General features: G+C 42.6%; 1 protein-coding gene across 4 annotated transcripts in view; it reads left to right on the forward strand.

Annotated features, from left to right (window-relative positions):
- LEF1 (lymphoid enhancer binding factor 1) overlaps positions 1–21,415 on the forward strand; it is a 70,896-nt gene extending 49,481 nt beyond the window's left edge. For 2 of the 4 annotated variants that reach the window (XM_040597913.1, XM_040597931.1), the window contains 6 exons: positions 407–529; positions 1,257–1,419; positions 4,027–4,134; positions 7,821–7,869; positions 8,521–8,561; positions 20,296–20,405. In XM_040597913.1, the coding sequence (XP_040453847.1) occupies positions 407–529; positions 1,257–1,419; positions 4,027–4,134; positions 7,821–7,869; positions 8,521–8,555 (478 nt within the window). In that variant the 3' untranslated portion in view covers positions 8,556–8,561; positions 20,296–20,405. Of the gene's footprint in view, positions 1–406; positions 530–1,256; positions 1,420–4,026; positions 4,135–7,820; positions 7,870–8,520; positions 8,562–20,295 lie in introns of all 4 variants that reach the window. The other 2 variants (XM_040597906.1, XM_040597922.1) reach the window with 1 other exon arrangement.
- Positions 21,416–21,970: the final 555 nt, after the last annotated feature.

Consider the following 21,970-nt stretch of genomic DNA (forward strand, 5'->3'; position numbering starts at 1 on the left):
CGCTGGTGGTGGATAGTTTAAGAATGTTTCTATCTTGGTGTGAAAATACAGTTTTTGGTTAAGAAATGTGTATTTTTATTGCTAGTCAGTGCAATAGTACAACCATTAAACGTTTCTTGTTTGCATTGCTAAAACTGTTTGCCTGAAAGGTAATAAAAGAACTTCTTTACAACCAAAATGTTGACTGATTTTTTTGTGTGTTTGTTTTTCTTGAATAAATGGGCTACAATGCACAAATCTTAGCCAAATGGTTTTCATGCACTCTTAAAGAATTGTCTTCCATTGCAAGCTCTGTAGCATTTACATTCTTGTAGTGTTGACATTCCTGGGGCATCCCACTGCTGTCATATGTGTTTGATGCCTGTCTTCCATAGGGTTACAGACCTTCCTTTGTTTTCTCTTTTAGGTTTTCACATCACATGATTCCTGGTCCTCCAGGCCCTCACACAACTGGAATCCCTCACCCAGCTATTGTAACACCTCAAGTAAAACAAGAACATCCGCACAACGACAGTGAGCTAATGCATGTGTGAGTCTGCCTTTCTGCGCTAGCCCTTATTTTATAAAAGTTTGAGAACTAACTCTACCTGAAGAAGAGTCAAAGATGTTAAAATAAAAAAAGGTGCCTTTCATGAACTCTCTTGAATTTTAACTCTTCTCCTACAACTGAAATGGGAGATGTGGGGCACTATTTGGGAAGAGTAATGAGACGTGAAGCCATTTTTCATTCCAGTCCAGCACTTGTTAGCTATCAGCAACAGTCATTTTGATTCAGACATAATCATGGACCTGTCTACCTGTGAATGTTGCTTGAGTGTGAACTCACAACCTTCTGCTGGAAAAGATCTTAACTGCAAAATTTACTAGTAAGAAGCAGCCTTTTGCCATACTAAGCAATAAGGCTTAAGAAAGAAGCAGATGAGGAGCTATCCTCCTGTCTGTAGCAGTGGTCTTTTAGGGTACTATGGGTAGCCTTTCAAAAAGAATTGAGAGAAGTGATCAGTTTGGTGTAGATTCACAGATCAAATGTTATTTGCTAGAGACTGTCAACCTGACATCCTCCCTGAGTGTTAAATTAAGTCAGTTCTCTGAAAAGATATGAAAGTGAATGGGACATGACCACTGAAATTCTCATTCTTACTACTTAAGTGTTACTGTAACCACAGGTTGGTAATTTTCCATTGGTTCTTTTTTAGGCTGAAGGTAAATGGATGCTTTTTTTTCCCCTCCTTTCCCTTTCCCCCACCACGTTTTAGGAAGCCTCAGCACGAACAGAGAAAAGAACAAGAGCCAAAAAGACCTCATATTAAGAAACCTCTGAATGCTTTCATGTTGTACATGAAAGAAATGAGAGCGAACGTTGTAGCAGAGTGTACTCTGAAAGAAAGCGCAGCTATCAACCAGATTCTTGGCAGAAGGGTATGTACAGGAGGGTGTGTGTGTACTCACGTGTGCTGCTAATTTGTGTTTCCTTTTAGTTGGGTGTGATGGCTGACTTTCTGCTTGAGGTGCTAACTAATGTGCAGCTATCAAATTAGCTATATAAGATAAAACACGCAACTAAAAGCAGTATCTTCATTTTCCTTTTTCAGCATTAGCAACATCATCAAATTCGTGTCTGTTCCACTCGTGGTGTCAGCACCTCAGGCATGAAATACCCTCATTCACACATGGAAGTGCATTCAAATCACCCTCTGGGCCCTTCCATAGACTGCCATCCATCAGAGCAGGAGGGAATCATTCAAAGATGAACACTGGACACCAGTAGAGGTGGAACTCAAAAAGTGAATGTAATGTGGTTCGGTTGTAAAGTCATGTAGGCTGGGAGGCATCTGTGCAAGGTCATCTAGTCCAGCAGCTGCTCAAAGCAGGTCCAGTAACATCAGGTTGTTCAGGGGGTTGTTCAGTCAAGTTTTGAATGTCTCGGAAGTCACCAGCCAAGTACTGATGATCCCAGAGCCTTGCTGAGGCCATTTCCTTCTGCAGCACTGTAGGCATATTTTGTTCTTTCCGTGCTCTGAAAAAAAAAAGAGATGCACACCAACCCAAAATGACAAACTTCATGTTCATGGTCAGTGTTGTTCTTCCAAGGGAAGGCAGCAGAGGTAGATGCTCATTTTGCCCTTGACTGTCCCGGAAATGAGAAAAGGGGCAACTTTTGTATCAGTCAGAGTTTGAGTAGGGAGTATTCGAATCCCCCTTCTTGACCACTGACTAAGGCAGTATTGAGAGACACTGCAACTCTCTGGAAATCCTGTGCTTTTAAGTGGGAAATCAGTACATGACCTTAACTGCTCCTTCTCTGTTACAATCTGAAGACCCTCACCCCACCCAACCCTCTCAAACAGAGCATACATCTATTGGTACTTGTCCTGGTTCCTGGTTCCTGCAGCCTTCTGCCTTGTCTCTGATGTTCTTGTTATCTTCTCTCTAAGGACATCTCAGTGCTTGCCTTTTCCATTCTTTCATCCAAGTCTCTAGTATCGTTTTTTCATTCTCACTCCCTCAGTAATCGATCTCAGTTGCTTAGTATGTCACCCCTGTTTTCTTGGCTTGAATGAGGGCAGTGGCTTGCTTATCTCCGTTTTGGTAATGAATCAAGCCTCAGTGCCTCTTACCTGCTTTTTCCACATCTTGGAGTCTTCCTTTCAAGTTACTGTTCTCTGTGAAAGTACCTCAAATTTCATTTTTACTGTGGCACAAACCATGTCTAAGTTATCCAGTATAATTGCTTGGAGATTAATTATTGTCAAATGTTTTGTCTTCAGTCCTCCTGGTCACTGTTTACTATACCCTGTGCCACTCTGTAACAAGAACTACCTCTGTTTTCAAGAGCTAACGCTTCACACGCTGCTGGGCTCTGTGATGCCACTGCATAACGTTCACTGCCTTCCAGTTTTGGAATGCACGTGTGGAGTCTTGAAAGTTGCAAATAGGCTGAACTGCTGCGTTCTCAGTAACACATCGAACTTGCCAAGTCCAGACAGACAAGTGCTTTAGTTCACGTCTTCTGCCATGTAACAAACCGACATATTAAATCAAACAAACGTGATCTGATCTGAAATCCTAGTTCTGTAAATTATTCTTGCATGAGTCTCTTAATGATTTCGTGTGGCTTTTTTTTAAATAAGTTCTCCCCCCCATGCATATTTGCAGAGTCAAACAAGAAGACGCATCTAATGCTGCAGCAGTGGAATCTGATTCAAAATAAAAGGCATTTACTCTTCTTGGTTCAGGTCTACGATAGGTGTTTCAACACGAACAAAATGATTAGATACTGATGTAGCTGGTGCCTTTTCAAATGTGCAGATGTGAAGGGGTTTTTTTGTTTCAGGTTGTGTTTTGTTTTTTTTTTTAACTACGTAAAAGCAGTAAGTTTATCCCTACTTGACTACACAGGTCAACTCATGTAATTTGGAAGACTACAGTTCTGTGGTTTCTGTCTCTTAGAAACTTTTTGCTGTTGCCATTTTCTTCTGTTGTAACAAAAAGAAATCAGAAAGCAGGTACCTTGAAGCTCAGTACTTAAGAAGTTGATCTTGGAACAGGAGCCTGCTGACACCCAGAAAGCCCTCTGCATCGGCATTGAAACCTGTGTGTAGCTGCTGCTTAAAACCAAGGCAGCAAACCTTTCTGTGGTGGGGAGCTTGCTGCCCTTCAAAAGCAGCACAAAACCTTTCTGTTTTGTCAGGAGCTAAACGGTGGGGTTTTTTGTTGGATTGGGGATTTTGTGTTGGCTTTTTTTTTTTTTTAAGTAGTGTGAGGAGAGCATGGTTCTGTGAGCAGGTTATTTGGTGAGCCCTGTTTCCATAAATGATTTTTGTCTTGCTCAAGGCACTTGGCAGTTGCAGAGCTGACGAATGCCTGAAAGTTGGTTAAAAAACATGGGTGCTTGTAATTGCTAATGAATTTCATTTTTGCAGTGGGGAAGGACTGAATCAAAGTCACAAGAACACTTGCTCGTGTCATCTGTTGCCTAGGTATGAGTTATGTCCTAGTCTAATGCTATGTTTATTTTGTTTGCAGTGGCATGCTCTCTCCCGTGAAGAACAAGCAAAATATTATGAACTAGCTCGTAAAGAAAGGCAGCTACACATGCAGCTTTATCCAGGCTGGTCTGCAAGAGACAACTATGTAAGTCACTCACTTGAAGGCTTTTTTTAAAAACTAACTTCCTTTACCTAACTTCTTTTTATTGTCTTCTTTTTAATTTGTGGAAAGTTTTGGATGGAGGGACAAACGTAAAACATTAGCCTTATTTGTTTGTACTTCGCTCATCCAGAAAACTCGAGATGTTCTTGTAGTTGACATGCTGCTTATGGAAGTCACAGTTTTTCAGAGGAAAAGATGAAAACTGAAAGTTTTTTTCTAAGGCAATGACCCGTACTGTCTGAAAGCATATGTTTTACTGTACAGCTGTGATTTTTCCATAATCTTCTATTTGATCACTTGCTATCCAGAAATCTTCTTTAGACCTGAGCAAAAAAGGGATGTCTCTCTTGAAAGAGAACTGAAAGCCCAGGGGTCTTAATGCAGACTGAACTTTAGCTGAAAGTAATACAGAATGGTCCATCTCTGAAATAAGGCCTGCAAAATTTGTATAAGTAAACTTCCTGACAGATTCTGCTTTTATACCATTCAGTGAAGCTACTAAATTTTCTTATAATTACTCTTACTTTATAATTAAATATCAAACAAGTGTTAATAGCACATTGTAAGCACAATGGCATAATTGTGCAGTGCAAGCTGTGCGATGAGGTGTCAGTTTAGTCATATGTTATGTTATGAAACTAACAAGCAGCATCCTGAAAGACTGATCCTAGTCTGAGATCTGGGGTCCCTTCTGTCCCCCCGTCAGCTGTGGCATTATTTACTGTGATAGGAGGTGTACATGCTATATCTGGCTCAGGTTTTCATCTGCATTAGGTGGACAGTCGTATTTTTCTACTTTGGTAATGTCTTGTGGACATCAAAGATCGAGGTACCTAAATACAGTGTTAACAGAAACTGTAGAAACTGGCACAGAAGGTATTGACACAGAAACTATGTGATTGTCTTTTGAAGCAAATGCCTTGGTCTCGCTGACAGCCATGCCCGGTTTTGTAAGCTCAGACGCTACTGTAAGCCCTAGCAGCTTGTTTCTGCCTGTCTTACAGTCATCTTTTCTCGTAGATGAGTTGTCATGACCTTACGCAGATAGGGTTTATTTCCAGTAATCGGACCGTGTCAACAGAGCTGTCTTGAAATATACCTGGAAGCAAATAGGGCCTTAGTGATACGCTCCTGAAAATGATGGGATTTCGATTGTCTTGAACTTACTTGCTGGAAAATCAAACCACTTTGGAGCCTTGTCAGTTCATGCTTACTGGACGTCAGCCTTCAAGATTGTCCTGCGATGCTTGCTCATGTTGACTTTGGGCACCTGACGTGTTTTGCCCACAGCCTACTGCCATACAGTACATGCAGTGGACCTGCAGATTCTTAAAAGCCTTGATAGACATCGGGAGTGTGTAAGGTGGCACGTGTGATTTCTTTCTTTGGTGTGCTTCCAACCTACATCCTGTATGGAAGTACAGCTGCGATGTACTCCAGTCCTGTATGTTACAAGGGAGAACTCTGGTCGCTTCCTCTCGCAGTCCTTCTCCCTGCCTTGCCAGGAGTGCACACGTTTGTTGCAGTGGAAGTGAGAAGGTGATCATAGTAGATGTATCAGTGAAACCTTTTCAGATATATATAACCTTTTTTTCTTTCTTTCTTTCTTTTTTCTCTTCATTTTTTCTAACTTGGATACAATTTCATTTTTTGACTGCTTATTTAGCACAGATATTACTTCAGTATTTTGAGAGTTGGAAGTGATTTCCATTTCATGTGGCTGAATTTCATAAAACAGTACAATTAAAAATATGTACTACTTGGTTTTAATTCTTCTATTTTAGTTTGCCTGGTTATGCAGAATTTCAGAAATGTCAAGAAAATGTTAAGCATTGCTATGCAACTATTGACAATATCTGTGTGCTTTTTTATTAATGACATCCAAAGCAGTTCTGCAAAGTTGTGTGATAGTCATGAGAAGCACAGTGTTTTCATAATGTGATGGTGTCTGTGTGTGCTGGAGTTGTCAGAAACTGCTTCATTTGGCAATGCTGACAATTAGTTTCCAGCCCAGCCTTTTCCTTCTGCTCCTCTGCTTCTGGTATCTCATAGATGGATCTCAGATCAGCTTTCAGAATGTTTTAGCACTTGAAGTCAGCCTGCCATAGAGAATAAACCATAATTTTCCTCCTGTGATTTTTCCATGTTAACATCTGCGCTAATGCACTTTCCTCTGTAAAGAAGTATTGCCTCGGTGCCTAAAGCATATATCACTGCGAGTTTCCAAGAGCCCTTGAAATCTGCTTTCCAGTTTCTAGCCTTGGTCCCATCTTCGGGAGCTCGCTCACAAGGCATTGCCCAGCCCTGCTGTCAGCCTGAGTTGGACAGACCCAGACTATCAGCGGGCTGGAGACAAATTCATCTGCTGTAGCTTCAGTGTAGCCTGTATTTGGAGCCCTTGCTTGCTGTCCATCCGTGAGCACTGCGGTGGTTTGAGGTGGTTTCTCACATCACTTGCTTTCCGTCCTGTCACCTTCAGAGCTAGCTTATGGCACGATGTGCCCCTCCCCCTCAGCCCTTCTAGTTTGTGGCCACTGTGCGTGGCAGGGTCTGTACCAGGACATGTGTTGGTGGCTGCCAGCTGTGTGTGTGGGGTGGCCTCTGGCTGCGGGCAGAAGGATGGACAGCAGGCTGCAGTCCCACTTACAGCGTCTGCACCAAGGTTCGCCTTTGCTAGAGCTCATCTGTTAGAGCCTGTCCTGGCACCTTGAAGGCTTCTTTAAAATATAAACGGATATGCCTTTTTTTTTTTTTTTCCCCAAACATACAAGAAAAAAAGTTTTGACTGACAATGTAGGACAATAAAGAGAAGTCATATGGAGGAATATCAAAGCAGTAATTAGGGCAATGCAAAATGACCGAGGTTTAAAATTGTGGGTATAAACTGACCTTTTGTTTCCTGAAAGACTGTGTGAATGAGGAGCTCTGGCCTTTTCCATAGATGGGGGTGCGGGAGAAGGTTGTGTGTGTGGGTTGGCGCAATGAGCTGTGCTGGCATGCTGGTGCCAGTGTGGTGTCCAAGGCAGACAGCTGCCAGACGTCCTCTTCTGCCCTGCACCTTGGTTGCGTTAAGGGTGCTCTGCTGTACTGCAGCCTGCTATTTGCTTATTGTACAGCACGTTCTCCAGGCCAGGCACAGCCATATGAGACTTGGCTTTTGTTAAGGTACCAGCGTTATCAGAACAGTTTTTAGTTGGCTGGTGTGCACCCTGGGGGCAAGTCATGGTCATCCTGGGTACTTTCAACACCCTGTCTGCTGTTGCCATGTATGACAGTGTAAGTATCTGAATGTGTGAAGAGCTCTTGTAAGAGCCATAAATTATGATATCAACATATGTGTCATCAGATTATTAAGCGTGAGAAGTCTTTTAGATGCTTGCGGCTGCCAGGGTTAGTTGAAAAACTGCCAGAAATTGTAATTCCGTGTGGATATAAAAATGTGTATTGCTCGTGCATATTTCTCCATAGATGTTGAGAGCAAACCTTGTTACCACTGAAACAGTTGCAAGTGGGTTAGAAAAGGTTTTAGCTACCCTGAAACCAATTGGTTTTTTTCCTAAATGCTTTCTCAGTGTCCAAATGGCTTTCGTTTCTATGCTGTGTGGTGGGGGAGTGACCAAGAAAAGCTCTACGCATGCAATGGTATGGTGAAATTTCCTGTTTTTTAGGGGAAGAAAAAGAAGAGGAAGAGAGAAAAGTTGCAGGAATCAGCATCAGGTAGGCCATGGCCAACTCTTACTTACCATTCACCTCAGGTGTATTTTAGAAACCAGGGCTTGTGCTATTTAATTTTTACATGCTTTTCTCTAACACTTGCTTCTGATGGATGTTTTAAGATACTTCACTTTGAATCCAAGCTCGTGAAAGTGCACACAATACGTGTCTCCTTTCCCTTATGCCTTGCTGTGCTGCAGTCCTGATGGCATCAACAACTTTGGCTGAACTTCTGCATTGCTGCAGTCACTGTCCTGCTTTACCTTTTGCTTTTCTCCTCAGCCAGCGCTGTATCATCCTTAGACTTAACTGTTCTCAAATACTGTGGGATTATTGGACACGAGAAACTTTACACTGACCTTTTTGTAGCCACTGTACTTTTATTGCTGTATTTTGTGTTTCTGTGTACACTAACAGCTGCCTAGTAGGTTGGCTAAAAGCATCAGTGAGGTCTCCTCTTTGCCTGTAAAATATATACAAAGAAGCACCCTGTTTTCCACAATAAAAATGGCTGGTATAAGAACCATAAAAAACCCAAACTACTAAACCAAAAACACACCAAAAAAATCCATGTAATATTGTAGCAAACAAACTTATTTGGAATGTGCAAAAAGTCTGTAAAGAAATTTGTTAAAGGAAAACAATCTTCTACAGGTACAGGCCCCAGAATGACAGCTGCCTACATCTGAAGCATGGTAAGAACATCTCTAAAGCTTTCCTGATGATAAAACTGAATTGTAAAATAAGCTTTCTTATAAATTTTATGCAATAATATGAATTTAGCAAAAATTGCAGAAGTTATCATATCCCAAAGCTAATGTTACTTTGACTACTGATGGTTTTTATACCGGCTATCTATTAGGTGTTCACCATTTCACTTCTCAACCTTAATACTTTCAAATTGACCATACCTCACTGACTCGCTGCAAGTCTGCCTGTGAAGCACAGGGATGGGTTTATTAAGCAGTGCAAGCCCTCCCAGCCAGCAGACTGTCACAGTTCATAAGAGCAGGTTAGATGCTGGCTTCAGAGTACATTTTATGTGCTGACATCTTTTAGATGCTGGCTGGCTGGGTACACTTTTAAAAAATGTATTCACCTGTATACTAACAAAAAATCTGCTAAAAGATGGGGCTGTATAGTTGTATCCAACTATAGTTGTATCCAATAATTTCTCAACTGTACAGTGGTATTTCATGTGTGGTGCGGGTTGGTTTTGTTGTTATATTTCCATTGTGTGTTTTTTCTTTTATCATATCATATCATCTGCACTAAAGATGGAATGACTAGTGATCCCACATATCCAGTAACAACATCTAGTCTGCTTCTGAGTGCACACAGGACCACAGTGAGATCCTAATTTCTCAGTGTTGGTGTTGGAAGGCTGGGCCTTCTCTTCCTCTCGCTGCAATACATTTTCTAGTAGGAATGGTATTCATTTGATACACTAGTTGTTCTACACTGTCTAATTAACCCAGACTGCTCTCAGGAGATCCATGAGAATTCCAGCAACCATGCAACCCCCCCCCCCCCCCCCCGTTCTAAAGACACCTATACATTATAACAAAAACTGTCTCTTTATCGCCTCTCCCTCGGCCTCGTTTCGTCATGTGATCCCCTTGGCACTCAGAGTGGTCAGCAAAGCAGCCTGGCCTCCTTTGGCCCTCTGCTCAGCTTGGACTTGCAGCCAGAGGAAGCCAAATCTAAGTTTGCTCTGTGCAGTGTGGCAGTCATCAGCCTGTAGTTATGCCATTGTCCTGGTTAGTCTAAACTCTGTTGGATCTAAGACTTTGGGTTGTTCGTTGTTGGTTTTGTTTGTGGTTTTTTTTTTTTTAACATGAAAAGGCAAAATGCATGCTCTTTTTTTTCTTCCTGATAAGCAAAAGGTTTTCAGGCAAGCAGACAGTCTTGCCCTTCGCAGTGTGCCTGAGTAATGCTGATTTTAAATGTGGATTGCAGTATTTGGGTTCTTTAGCCTACACAACAAATGTAGCTGTAAAGTATCATTAGTTACAGTGACTGCTGTAAGTATTATATCTATTATTAAAAAAAAAATTAAAAGCAAGTGTTTTAACATTGAGTTTTAGAATTGGTATTTCAGCTTAGTTGCCCAGGTCCACGATTACTGGTTTTTTCCCTCTCAGGTTAACACAGAACCTAGTAAGCAGAACATGCATAATTTTATCTGAATTGACTTAGAGCACTTGATTGGGATCGGAATACAACTCAAGTTCAAGTGACGGTTTGAAAACTGAGGGATATTTGGTTTGTTGGATGCCTTACAATCTAAGGATGAGTGCCTTGCCTACACTGAACTGTTTTGTTGGAGTTTCTCTGCATTTTCCATAGTAAAGGATTAATGTTCTGAGTATGTGGGTTTTCTCTCTTTCCCTTTCATCTCTACACCCCTGCCTTTCTTCCCCTTAAGCTTTGCAACAGTGTGGAAACTGTTGGCAATAGCTGTCTCTGTCCTCACGCAATTTGTATGACGGAGTATGAGGACAGTAGGTATCTTCTTCCTCTGGAGAGGGAGTGTGCTGTTGACTCCATATATGTGCATGTAGGCAGCCTCACTAAACATTGTGTGCCGAGGGAAAGCTCCCCACTGCAGACGTACAGATGTGCTCTAGCTGGAAGTAAATGCACAAAATGATTTAGGGAACCTGAATCAGCCAGACTTCAAAGTAAACTTCTGAAGGTTAAGACTCTTGCCCTTTGCAAGCCTAATCCAACAAATGTTTTGCCCACAAGCGTAATATCTTACCAGGCCCACAGCAGAGCTGTTGTAGTCTTTACTGGATGGAGATAATAAGTTTGGGAATGCCTTTCAGTGAGTGCCGCAAAGAGCTCTTGAAGACAGGAAAACACTAGCTTTCTTACTCGTAGGGATGGTGCAAGGAAGAGGGGGAAGGAGGGTGGGAGGTCTGGGAAGGAGACAAGCGTTCTGTTATCTGAGAAGAATCAGAAATGAGTAGGTGGCAAGACCAAAGAAAGAATCTCGAGATCAGCACAAAGGAGATCAGCCAGGGCTGTAATTACAGTGATGTAAGTGAGAAGGATGAAATGGTGGGAGGGTTGTGTGGTGGGATGTTCAGAGGAAAGTAACGGAAGAGACGCAAAAACAGAAATGATTTAAGATACTGTGAAAGTTTTGGGTGTGGGGTTTTTTTATGGTTGGGTTTGTTGTTGGGTTGGTTTTTTTTTTTTTGTCCATGAACACTTAAATTAGCTCATAACTGATTTTTAAGGTGGACCCCAAACCTGCTTTTTGGCTTGGACATCATTTGACCGGTGAAGTTAAGGTGGTAGTGTTAAGTGGCCCCTCTTCCCAGGGTTGTACGCAGCAGCAAGTTTCTTCTAGCTTCACTGCTTAGGATTTAGCCAAGTTCCATGATCTCCTCCAGCCTGCTGAATGACTGGTTTGCAAAATATTTTAATATTAGAGTGCTTTAGGAATACTGTGACCTGATGCTCCAATCTTTGCTAAATTATCCTGGGGTGCTCCAAAGCATGTTGCCATTCTTTAAGAGTTGTGGAACTGTCCCCAAGCAGGATTTTGTTTTCAGTTGACATGGCCCGACACCAATGTTTGAAATAACTTTTATTTGTTGAAGAAATAACTCGTGTTTATTTTCTCCTTTTGAAATCAACCGAGAGTGGCATAAGACCTGATAATGCTAAAAATGAGTTTGGGAGAGGCCAGGAGGGAAGGGGAAATGAGGAAAGCCAAGATTAAGGACAACGTAGAGATTGTTGAGTACCTTTCAGAAAGGTGGGTGTTTTCTTGTTACTTTAAGCACAGCCTTCTAGAAGACTTGTAAATGGGAGCAATTCTGTGTTGGAAATGGAGATTCCCCATTTCCTATCCAACTTGACTTTTAGAGGGGGGAAAATGCTGCTTTTTAGCATCTCAAATCAGCAAGGAAGTAGAAGGGTACTACAAAAAATCCTCCTGATTGTTCCATAACATGGAAGTAGTTAACTTATGACTTGCTACGTACAGTAATTGTAAAAGGCACACCATTTGTGACATGTGGCAGGATGCAACTGGGAAGTCCTCACAAGCTACATAATTCAACATTGTGTTTTGGCATATCTTCGGGGGCTAAAAAGAGTGACAGAGGAGCTTAACAGACATTTGAAAACCTGTGAGAAGTGTATTTGTGGCTTTCAAAAATTCCATGACAATTAGCATTTAGATTAGCAAAGCTTTCAAAAATGAGAAAACTCGACTAATACTGATTTACAATCAGAAGCACTTAAAAGGATCAGATTAACACTCTTTAAACAACGAATTATCTGTAATATTTCAAACTTCCCATATGGAAATGAGAGCCAAATTTCGGTGCAGGAGTGTTGTTGGGATAGTGCTATAACAAATTTATACAAATTTATAACAAATTTATATTAAATAGAAACAATTTATGATTGGGTTATCTTTTCCTTATTACCTGGAAATAAAATGGAGTGAGGCTGTGAAAGCAGACTATGAAGTGGACCCATTTACAGCCAGAATACTGTGGAAAAGGGCTGTCTGATGACTGTGGTCATGGTTGACCATGGGTTTCTGGCCAGCATCCTAGAAAGGAGATGCAAAGAGGATGTGGTACCTTGCTTTGAGGGACATGTTTTCTAACCTGGGTTGTCCAGTGCTCTTGAAGTTGCTGCTGGAGTAGCTGAAAACGCTCCACCCCTTTCCATGCCCCTTGCCTGCTCAGCAGCTTTAAACAGGTTCTGGGGGATTTGTGCAGAAGATAGCGTGTGTGAGAATTTGGGGAAGGGGGTGGTGGTGGTGCAGAGATGTGTCCCAGGTTGCTTTAAAAATTGTTTCCTACGTGACCCACGTTTCCCTGTTCCCTGTTTTACCTATGTATGGTGGCAAGGCAAGAGGGGCAGAACGAACAGGAGAGAATTTGCTGGATTGAAACATTGATATCGTTGAATACTTCGGTTAACTTCGGCCCTTTTCAGATCGGCACAGTAATTTCCAAAGACAAGGAGTCCAGCCCTCAGACAGATCCCCTCCTGCAACTTAATTCTGACCCGACATTAATCTTGCTGGGGCGAAAGACAGAAAACCTCCTCTCTCTTTCAGGCTCCCTGACATAAAGAAAAACATCAGAGGAGCGAAGGTGCCGAACAGCCGGCCGCCTCCTGCCCGAGCAGCAGGTACAGCGGGGCACTGACACCTGCTGGGAGCCCTGCGGTGGGGCAGAGCGAGCTCCCCGGTTACCAGCTTGGCGCAGGACCCTTGTGAAGGGCAGGAGGGAAGGAAGGAAGGGTGTAAATGCTGTCTGGGTGCAATAAGAGGCTATGGGAGGGATAAGGGTAAGTCAGGGTAGGAGCCAAGCATAGGCTTTCTAAATAAAAAGGCCGCAGAACACTTTCAACTAGACCGACAGCATAGATACGGTGTTAGAGAAACAAGAAAATTTTTTTACAAAACGGGTGTAGCATGGTCAGCTGTGAAGTCCTCCTTCAGCATTTCAGGTTTTAAACTGAAACTGACAAAGGGCAGAAGTAGGTAATTCAGTAGGTGAATGTTTATTTTGCCGGAGATGCTCAAAGTTGCAGATGCTGCTGCAAAATTAGAGATGCCTAATCAAGTTTGAACTCGGCCACATTTACAAGGGATTAGAACAACCCCGTATCGTTTCACTTCTGAGGTGTTAGCAGTAGGCAGCTTGGGCAAGAATGAAGGAACACTGGGATGACTATTGTTCTAACTTTTCCTGTGGGATAGGGTGGGGACAGAGAGTTGATGGCTGGTGCACCATTCTTCTCTGGAGGAAAACGGTATATTTTAGTGGATTGAGTAAACTCAGTCTCACCAGATTGATAATTCTAAGGTCGTGAGAAAAATTCTGTAGAAACAAACTGTTTTATAAAGAAAACATAAGATTTTGAATGTGGTTTCACTCTCAGTTGGAAGAAAACCTCAGCATTTAGTGTTCATCTCAGGCCTGTATTGCATTTTCATTTTTTAGAATATTTACATTAAAAAAAATTAAAATGAGAAATGGATACCATATTTCTGAACAGCTAGAAAGCAAGTTGGTATGACATCGTCAAAGTGTTTCTCATTTGTTTCTGGTGACTAAGCTTGGGTGAAATCTGTCCTCTAATTTCAACAGACTTGTATTCAAATGCAATTCTGTCAAAGCTTAGCAAGCTCTAGCACTTTTTGTTTCTGACTTTTAGAGATTTTTTATTGGATTGAAGAGGTTTTCTGATACACATGAATGCAAAACTAGCCATCCTGAAGACAAAAACAACAAAACAGAACCGAAAAGCCTAAATGTGATGTTGCAAAAGTCACTACTAATAGAGCCAACCCTCTCATACTAGTCAGTCCCTTAATCTTCTACTTTAAGACTTTTTATGCAAGTCATCTTTCAGATCTCTGATCCTTTACCCACTCGTTAAGACTCTACCGTATAAACAATTTTGAAAGTGTGCAGATTGGAAAGCTGTACAAGGAAGGACGCTCACAGCAGGGCCAGCTGAAGCACCGCGGTCTAGCCAGTTAAACATGAGACTGGCAGCCAGTTAGCATGGGTTTTAGCCTGACCTTTCAGGACACCAGCTTTCTGCTGTTGGTTCCAGTGGCAGGAGCAAATGTTGGAAGCATTTGTGCTGTGAAGGTGTCGTTGGCACTGGGGCGTAGCGTGTGAACAGGGTTAGATGCAACTGAGGGAAATGGTACCAGTGACTGTATCACTGGATTTGTGTTCTTGTCACAGGCATCAGTAGAGTGAGGTCAGGGGGTAAGAGAACTGAGGAGGCTCAACTGAACAGAGAGACAGATAATTTCTGAAGTGCTTCCTCATTGCAAAAGTAAGATACATGTTTCCTCATTAAGTTGCATCAGAATTAAACTCGGGAGTTTTGAGAGCCCTCTACCCTTCATCTCAAGGATACATGAAATTGCACAAAGTAAAATGTTAATTGCCAAAATAACTACATATAATTAGTTTTACGGTGTGTGCATTTGCCTTGATACTAGGCAAGACCATGTTTTGATGAATAGTTGGGTCTCTTGAGGTACATAACAGGAGCTTGTGTGTTTCAGACCAGTAGAGATTTTCTGCTGAGATAAATTAATTGCATCAAAGTGAAGCTGATGTGTTTGAATTCTGTCATGGTTTCTGCATACTGCTGTCTTACACTGGTAGTGTTGCTTTGCGGATGCCTGTGTGTGTAGAAGAGTTGATGAAGCTCAAGAAGGTATTCAGGTTGTATCTGACTTACCTTTGGTTGCATGAAGGCAACTATTTAAATGAATGCATGTATTGGAAGATTTAAATGTTGAGATGGTCTTTCAAGAGAACAGTGTAAATTCTACCCTGTGTTTAATTGTGGCAGAAAAGATGTTCTACAGAGGAAAATTTACCTATGTTATTTCTTTCTTTTGAAAGAATCTTCACTTACTACTTTACCAGTACCTCAAGTCTTTTTGTGTTACAGCGGGTGAAAACTGAAGCAGCAGTTTCAGTGCCCCTAGAACTGATGCATCTTTCTTCACAGCTCTTGGGCTATAGAAGAAATGATTAAAAAAATAGTCTTCTGAATATTTACTGTATGCCACAAAGATACAAAAAGGGGAGAAGCCTATTTCTTCCTCCCTTGCAGATCACTTTTAGTATATTATTCCACTTTAACAAGCTGCTAGAGACAGCTGTCTAGAGGTAGTTGTTTTTATTACAAATACGGAACCTCTCTCCTCTTCCACCCTTAACAGGAAAAGCATGTCCTGGGTCTTCCAGTAGGATCATTCTGAAGATTGTAGCGCAGTGATAGAGCTTCTAGTTTCATGCTGCCTACACTGGGGGCCTTTGATAAGAGCCACACCTGCTTTGGCATCACTAACTTAAGCCACACAAAGCGGGAGCCTTAAAATACCTGGGCGTTTCCCATGCTGACACCATCCTGCTCTGGAAGGGGTCTCTGACTGGGGGAGGCGGGGGAGGTATTTCTGCTGCTCACTTAACCCATGTAGCTTAGGCCAGACTAAGAGGACAGAAGTTAGGACAACAGACTCCACCTGTAATCAGTGGAGAGAGATTTTCAGGGGTAGATAGTTCAGCACACCTAAACCACCAGTGGGTCATTTGTTACGGAGTCTCGATTCACAGTTACCAGCGATGGGCTGAGGCTAACAGTAGGGGGGGGGGGGGGGACAGGACAGGACGGGACGGGACGGACACACACCAAACTCCAGGAAAACTTGCTGGTGACATAACTTGCTGGTGACATACCTTCAACATAGCAGTATCTGTTACAGTTTTAGGGTACAATTTTATGTAAGTTCGTTGGCAACAAAGGCAGTTTAAAAGGTTTCCTCTGATGCCTGCTGGTATCCAGCTCTTGCAGGGAGGGCTTTTTCCTGTCTCCTGTAGCTCTCTCCATCCATGTGCTGTAGCAGCTTGTGGGACCCTGCAGCAAACTGGATTACTAAAACGATTGGGGTTTTATTGGGAGATGGTGGGGTTTTTGTTGGGTTTTTTTTGTTTTATTTATTTTTTTTTTTAGAAACAACAAAGGTTGTGGAGTGTTTGTTTTTGTTTGCCCTGAACATTTCAAGGATCTGGTTTAGGCTAACCCACAAACCATGGCACAGCTGGGCAGGAAGAGGAGCAGACTGCAGTGCCGGCATCTATCTGTTGTGCCTCAAACTCTCTCCAGCTCTGCCTCTAAAGAAAATAAAAAGGGGCTTCACAAACAGCGCGAACCTTTCTGATAAATAACGACCTGGTTTTGCATACCCAAGTTTCTGGAGTATTGGATAAACCCTGGCAGTAACTTGAACATGTTCATTTTGGACTTCAAAAGAAAATGACAGTTTCAGCTGCCGGGTCCTGGAGTTCGTTTGAAGTACTGGATTAAAAGCCAGGTTTAGAGACTTCACTTTTTTTAAAAAAAAAATACATATAACTGCTGTTATATGTAGTCTTGTCTCTTCTTACAACTGTATAAAAACAACCTATGGTGGAGGAAGGTGTAGAAAAAAAGGGCACCTGGTTTAAAACTTTCACTTTCTCCTGCTTTCTGTGAAGGGCTAGCTATCTCTTTTACTCTGTACTTACTCCTGTACTGACCCAGACGCTCTTGACTTTCTTCTGTAAACTGTGTAATCCTCTCCCTTGTTCTAGAAAAATGCAGATGAGTTAAAGGCCTAGAGGAGGAGCACAAGACCCTTGCGGACCCACCCTTCCATCCACCTCATTCCCAAGTGTGGGGAGGAATTCTCATCCCCCCGCGATGTTCTTGCCCTCAGCCACTAAGACCAGGCTTGTTAGGAGGCTTCGGTTTTACTGTAGTGATTCCTTAAATACAGTTTTATCACTTCAGTAGGAGGGCTTTTTCTTTTACACTGAATTATTGTTGAATTTTATTTGTTTCTTTCTGGAGGTGTTCCCCCCTACCCAGCCCCCCCCCCCCCCCCTCCACCCCCCTTCCCTCCTGCAGTCAGACGTATGCTGCAAATGGCACAGACAGTGCCTCCTATTGTGGCTCAGGCTCAAGACTTCACATATGTAAAATGTGACTTGCAGCACTTTCTTTGAAGCCTAACCACAGCCAGGGAGCTGTAATTGCAGTCTTTGATTGCACCGACTTCACTTGTGGATTGGGCTTTGCTAGGGCATGCCTCGCTTGGCGAGACTTCAGCTACAGCCCCCCAGTGAAGCCTTAGATGTGGGAAGTCTTCAGTCTCCTTAGCACATGCCTGCGGTTTCTTGAAAAGAATCCTGATTTGACCTGTTTTATATCTGTAAGGCAACACCATCATCACTTGTATTTTTTAGGTATGACTTGGTTTATCAGCAGCAGAAGCAATTTCCAGCATGTAGCCTTAATGTGCAGCTGGGGAGAGGCTGGGTTCTAGATGCTGTTTTCAGGGCAGCTACTGTGTAATTTGCCGTACTGCAGTAGTTGTTCAGAAATAAAAATACTTGGGGCTTCACCGTGCCTGTCCCCTTGCAGAGCTGCAGTAGGTTCCGCAGGGTCCCTGCTGGAGCGAGGGGCTGAGAAAGCAGCCATGGCCGCTGCTGGAGAACGCTGAGGGCCAGAGCAAGGCCACGGCCGTTATTTTAACCTCCTGACTTCAAAGACAGCTTGCTGGTAAGGGAAGGGGGGAGGAGGCAGGGAACCATCTCAACAGAAGAGCATTTCATTTCCTTCGGTGGAGTAGACATTCCTGGCTGCTAATGGGGAGTAGCTCTGAATCACAGCGCTTGTATCAGACTGCTGTGAACTACTGGCCTGGCGCCTCAAGGCCATTCCTCAACAGGAAGCTGAATGTTTTCATGTAAGACTGAGAGGAAAACCTTCCCAGGAAGAGCAACCTGGACCAAACCTTTGAAAATCCGGGATGAAAAGGCACAAAATAAATATAAAGCTGCAGGGTGCTCTCCCCAGTGTTCCTCTGCTGTTTGCTTGGCCTCTTTCGTGCTCCTTGGAAAGGTAGAGGCCTTCACAGCTCTTTGATCCGCACGTGTTACAGAGCACTGTGCTACTTTATATATTAAAAAAAAAAAAAAAAAAAAAAAAGGCAGGAAGCTCAGAAGGCTTTTTTTAGTTGGGACTTGGGCTGGTTTTATGAGGAAATAGGAACTGAATTAGTCAATACAGACCACCTCTGTTGAAACTGCTGGTTTTCCAGTGGACTTTCAGCTGTGCTGTTCAGGAGGCTGCAGTGGCTTTGTATGTCCTTCTGTGGCCACCAGCAGCAGGTGAAAATTATTCATTATGTGTCAGGAATGGTGGTATTTGGGAGAGGGAAGAGCATCCTTCAAATTAAAGCTATACCAGCCAGTCTGATATAAATCTGTGCTTGTCCTTTCTACTGTACTTAGTCTGCAGCTGAACTCCTTCAGTGTCCTCAGCTTCCCTTTCCACTAAAACAATGGCCAGGTGGGCAGCCTCTGATGAGGCATCAGCTCGTTTAGTAAAATTCTGGGGCCTCGGCTTGCGCTCACTAAAATCAAAGGGTCCGTAGTCAGTTTTGGAGGCTTTCTCCCCTAGAGTATATTGGCCTGTGTAACTCTTTATTCAGGAGCTGTACTCAACCAGTGCAGGCAGAATGCTTTGTGTTGTCATGGCTTACATGGAAGGTGCAGCAGATGGGACATGGGTACCCAGTTATAAACGGCCCTGCTTTAAATACTGCTGCTGTAATACTTGCTGATTAATTCTGCTTTTGGTTCTTACAGGCTCAAGCAGTCTATCTATTATGATTATTCTAACAGAAGTTTGACTTGTGGTTTAAGCCACTTCTTTATAAACTTGTTCTGTCTTGCCTTGCTGATTCAAGGTGCTGGCAGTGTATCTTCTTCATGTGACTAAGCATTTTGTGCTGCTTCTGGTGAAAATTCACTCACTCTTTCCACTGAACTGCATTCCTGTGCTAATTTTGGTCACTCTGAAAAGCTCCGGTCATTGAACCCTCTACTTGCTTGGCAGCTGTGTAGTACCTGGAGGCCTGGAGGTTAATGCAGATTTTTTTGAGATACTGATAATCCCGGGACCATTACTGGAGAGCATGTGTCCGTCTGTGGAAAAATGCCTGACTCATTAGACAGGCTTTGGGTGGAGTCCCTGTTAGAACCCAGTTGTCTGGGTCAGAAGGGCAGGGGTGACGGTTGAGTTAGCAATTGTGTAAGTCAGCTGATGTAACCCAGAGGCCTAGTGATGAAGAACTGTTCCTCTCTGGATCAGCAGTACCTACAAGGCTTGCACTGTTGGCCTTTTCACAAGTTATAAGGATGTAAATCCTTCCAAGATCCTAGTGAACTTTATGGCTAGGAAAGAAGCCTGTGGCTCTTACTCAACAGGAAGATGTTCCCTACCCTGCTGAAGAGCAGAACAATTCCTACCTAGGCATGTGGACGCATGGTAGGGTCAGTGTTCACACAAGCCTCACCCACCACATTCCTCTACCCAGCTGCTTGCAGAAGACAGCATTTCTTCATTTCTGCAGGGAGCAGAGTTTGAGGCTCTGAAGTGGAGGTTTAATTGACCTCAACCACCATAGTACCAAAGCCTGAGGATGTTTAGTTTTGTAACAGATATCTAGGTCAAATGTTGTAGATAAATGAAATCCACTACAAAAGGGAATTACTTCTGTAATATGCTGAATGTCTAAATAGCTTAAAACCCCACCTTTCTAGTTGGTGTGGACATCTGTTTAGTCTAAAGCACTCTCCATAAATATTCTTGCAAACTTCAAGCAAGAGCAAGTAGCAATGCGCTGCACTTGTTTGATATTGCAGATGCACATTCCGTTAACACAGGTGTGTCATAGAGTTACAGTGACCCATCACCAGCTACTTTGAAGGATTAAAAAAAAAAAAAAAGGCTTCATATAGTCTTTATCACACACATTCTCTCTCTCTCTCTCTCTCTCTCTCTCCTCCCTCCTCCCTCTAGGTGGGAAAAGAAATGCTTTCTCAACTTGCAAAGCAAAGGCGGCGACACCAGGACCCCTTCTGGAGATGGAAGCTTGTTAAACCCTAGGTGTGTCCTTCATCCACACAGACCACCCCCAAGGAGTCTGTCTAGGATGTCATTCACCCTGATGTCACTGCTAGAGACACTGAATCATAAAGACAATCACTGCCAAAATCCTTCACTATCACGAGGTCCAGCCCTGATATAAATAGAGCAAATAAGCTCCTGGGTCAGCAGAGCAGCTTTTGTCTTCACTCCACCTCTGCCTTGCACTCTTAAGCTCCCGTCTCATCTGTGTCCATATCGAGTCAGCAAACAAAGTAGCATGGCTGTCTCTGCCTGCTTCAGCCAGCAGAATAACGTAGACCACAGCTGCCCCATACAGCACATCGAGGAATGGAATTTGCCTGGACCAGGATGACACACTCAACCTTCTTTTTATTTAATGGTGCGACAGGATCAATTTTGGTTTTAGCTTTTTTAAGAAACTTGAATGCTTTTATATTTTAACTTTTAGTTTGTAATTTCTTTGGTGTATATTTTACTAGGTATGAGCTTTTAAACAAGTGTCAGAAATCTGAAATACTTTTTAAATAAAAGGGGGGTTTCTTTTTTTTTTTTTTTTTTCTGCCAGAGGAAAAGCCTGTATGGAAAAAAAGGTGGCTTTTTTGTTAAACTATTTGTAACAAATAGTGGCCTCTCAGTCTATATAATACAGTGTCCTATAGAACTAAATACATGTAACAACATCAGCTGGTCAGTAGACACCTTAGTCTTGCATCATCTACTCTGTAAACATAGCAATACATCCAGCAAATCTGACTGCAGTGAGTTCTCCTTCTCACCCATTCCCCTTCTCCTTGTAAAAAGCCCAGCACTTGAATTATTACTTCAATTGTTCTGTATTTGTATCTGTTTTTGTTAGCCTGTTAGTGGGATTTTATGCCAGTGTTGAAATGAGCATTGATGTACCCATTTTTTAAAATAGTAAGGCACAGCCTTTGCCAAAAATACTGTCAACCGATTTTTTTTTTTTTGTCATTCCAGTTTGAGTTAATGTGCTGAGCATTTGTTTTTTAATAAAAGCTTTGTAATAAAACTAAAGTCAATTGTCTGGCTTAAAAAAAATAATGAGGCTAGCTTGCACCAGAATCCCTCGAAGGTAGGAGCAAGCCCAGGAAGGCACAGTTACATTTAAGGCTAAATACTTGTGGCTCAGTCTTCTCTTAGAGGAAATGCAGTGTGTCTGTTTGCTCACCCGAAGTCACATCATTGTGGAAGATGACTTACTTCTTCTTCCTAAAGAGAGAAGTCGTCTCGTGTTTTCATACCAGGAGTAAGGAATGGGCAGGCTTGGTGCTCTGTTATGCTTCTTGGTTAGGTTTGGCCCACATGAAAGTAGCGGGGTCTGTGATGCCTCCCTCCGTCTTCAGTTTCCTACTAAAACCTTGGTGAACACAGCAGTGGTTATAAGCTGATAATTAGGAATACGGATTCCCTTCTTTCTGGATGCAGTTCGTGCCCACACAAGGGGTGGGAGCCTACAGTTAAATTTCTTATAGCTGTATAAATTATCCTTCACTCTGGGACCAGAGCTGGCTGCAGCATCAGCTGTGGAGGGCCCAGTTTCATGGTGTCAGATCCAGAGAGTTGG

This window comes from Falco naumanni, chromosome 1 (genome assembly GCF_017639655.2).
Source record: "Falco naumanni isolate bFalNau1 chromosome 1, bFalNau1.pat, whole genome shotgun sequence".
In the NCBI taxonomy this organism is placed as follows: Eukaryota; Metazoa; Chordata; class Aves; order Falconiformes; family Falconidae; genus Falco; species Falco naumanni.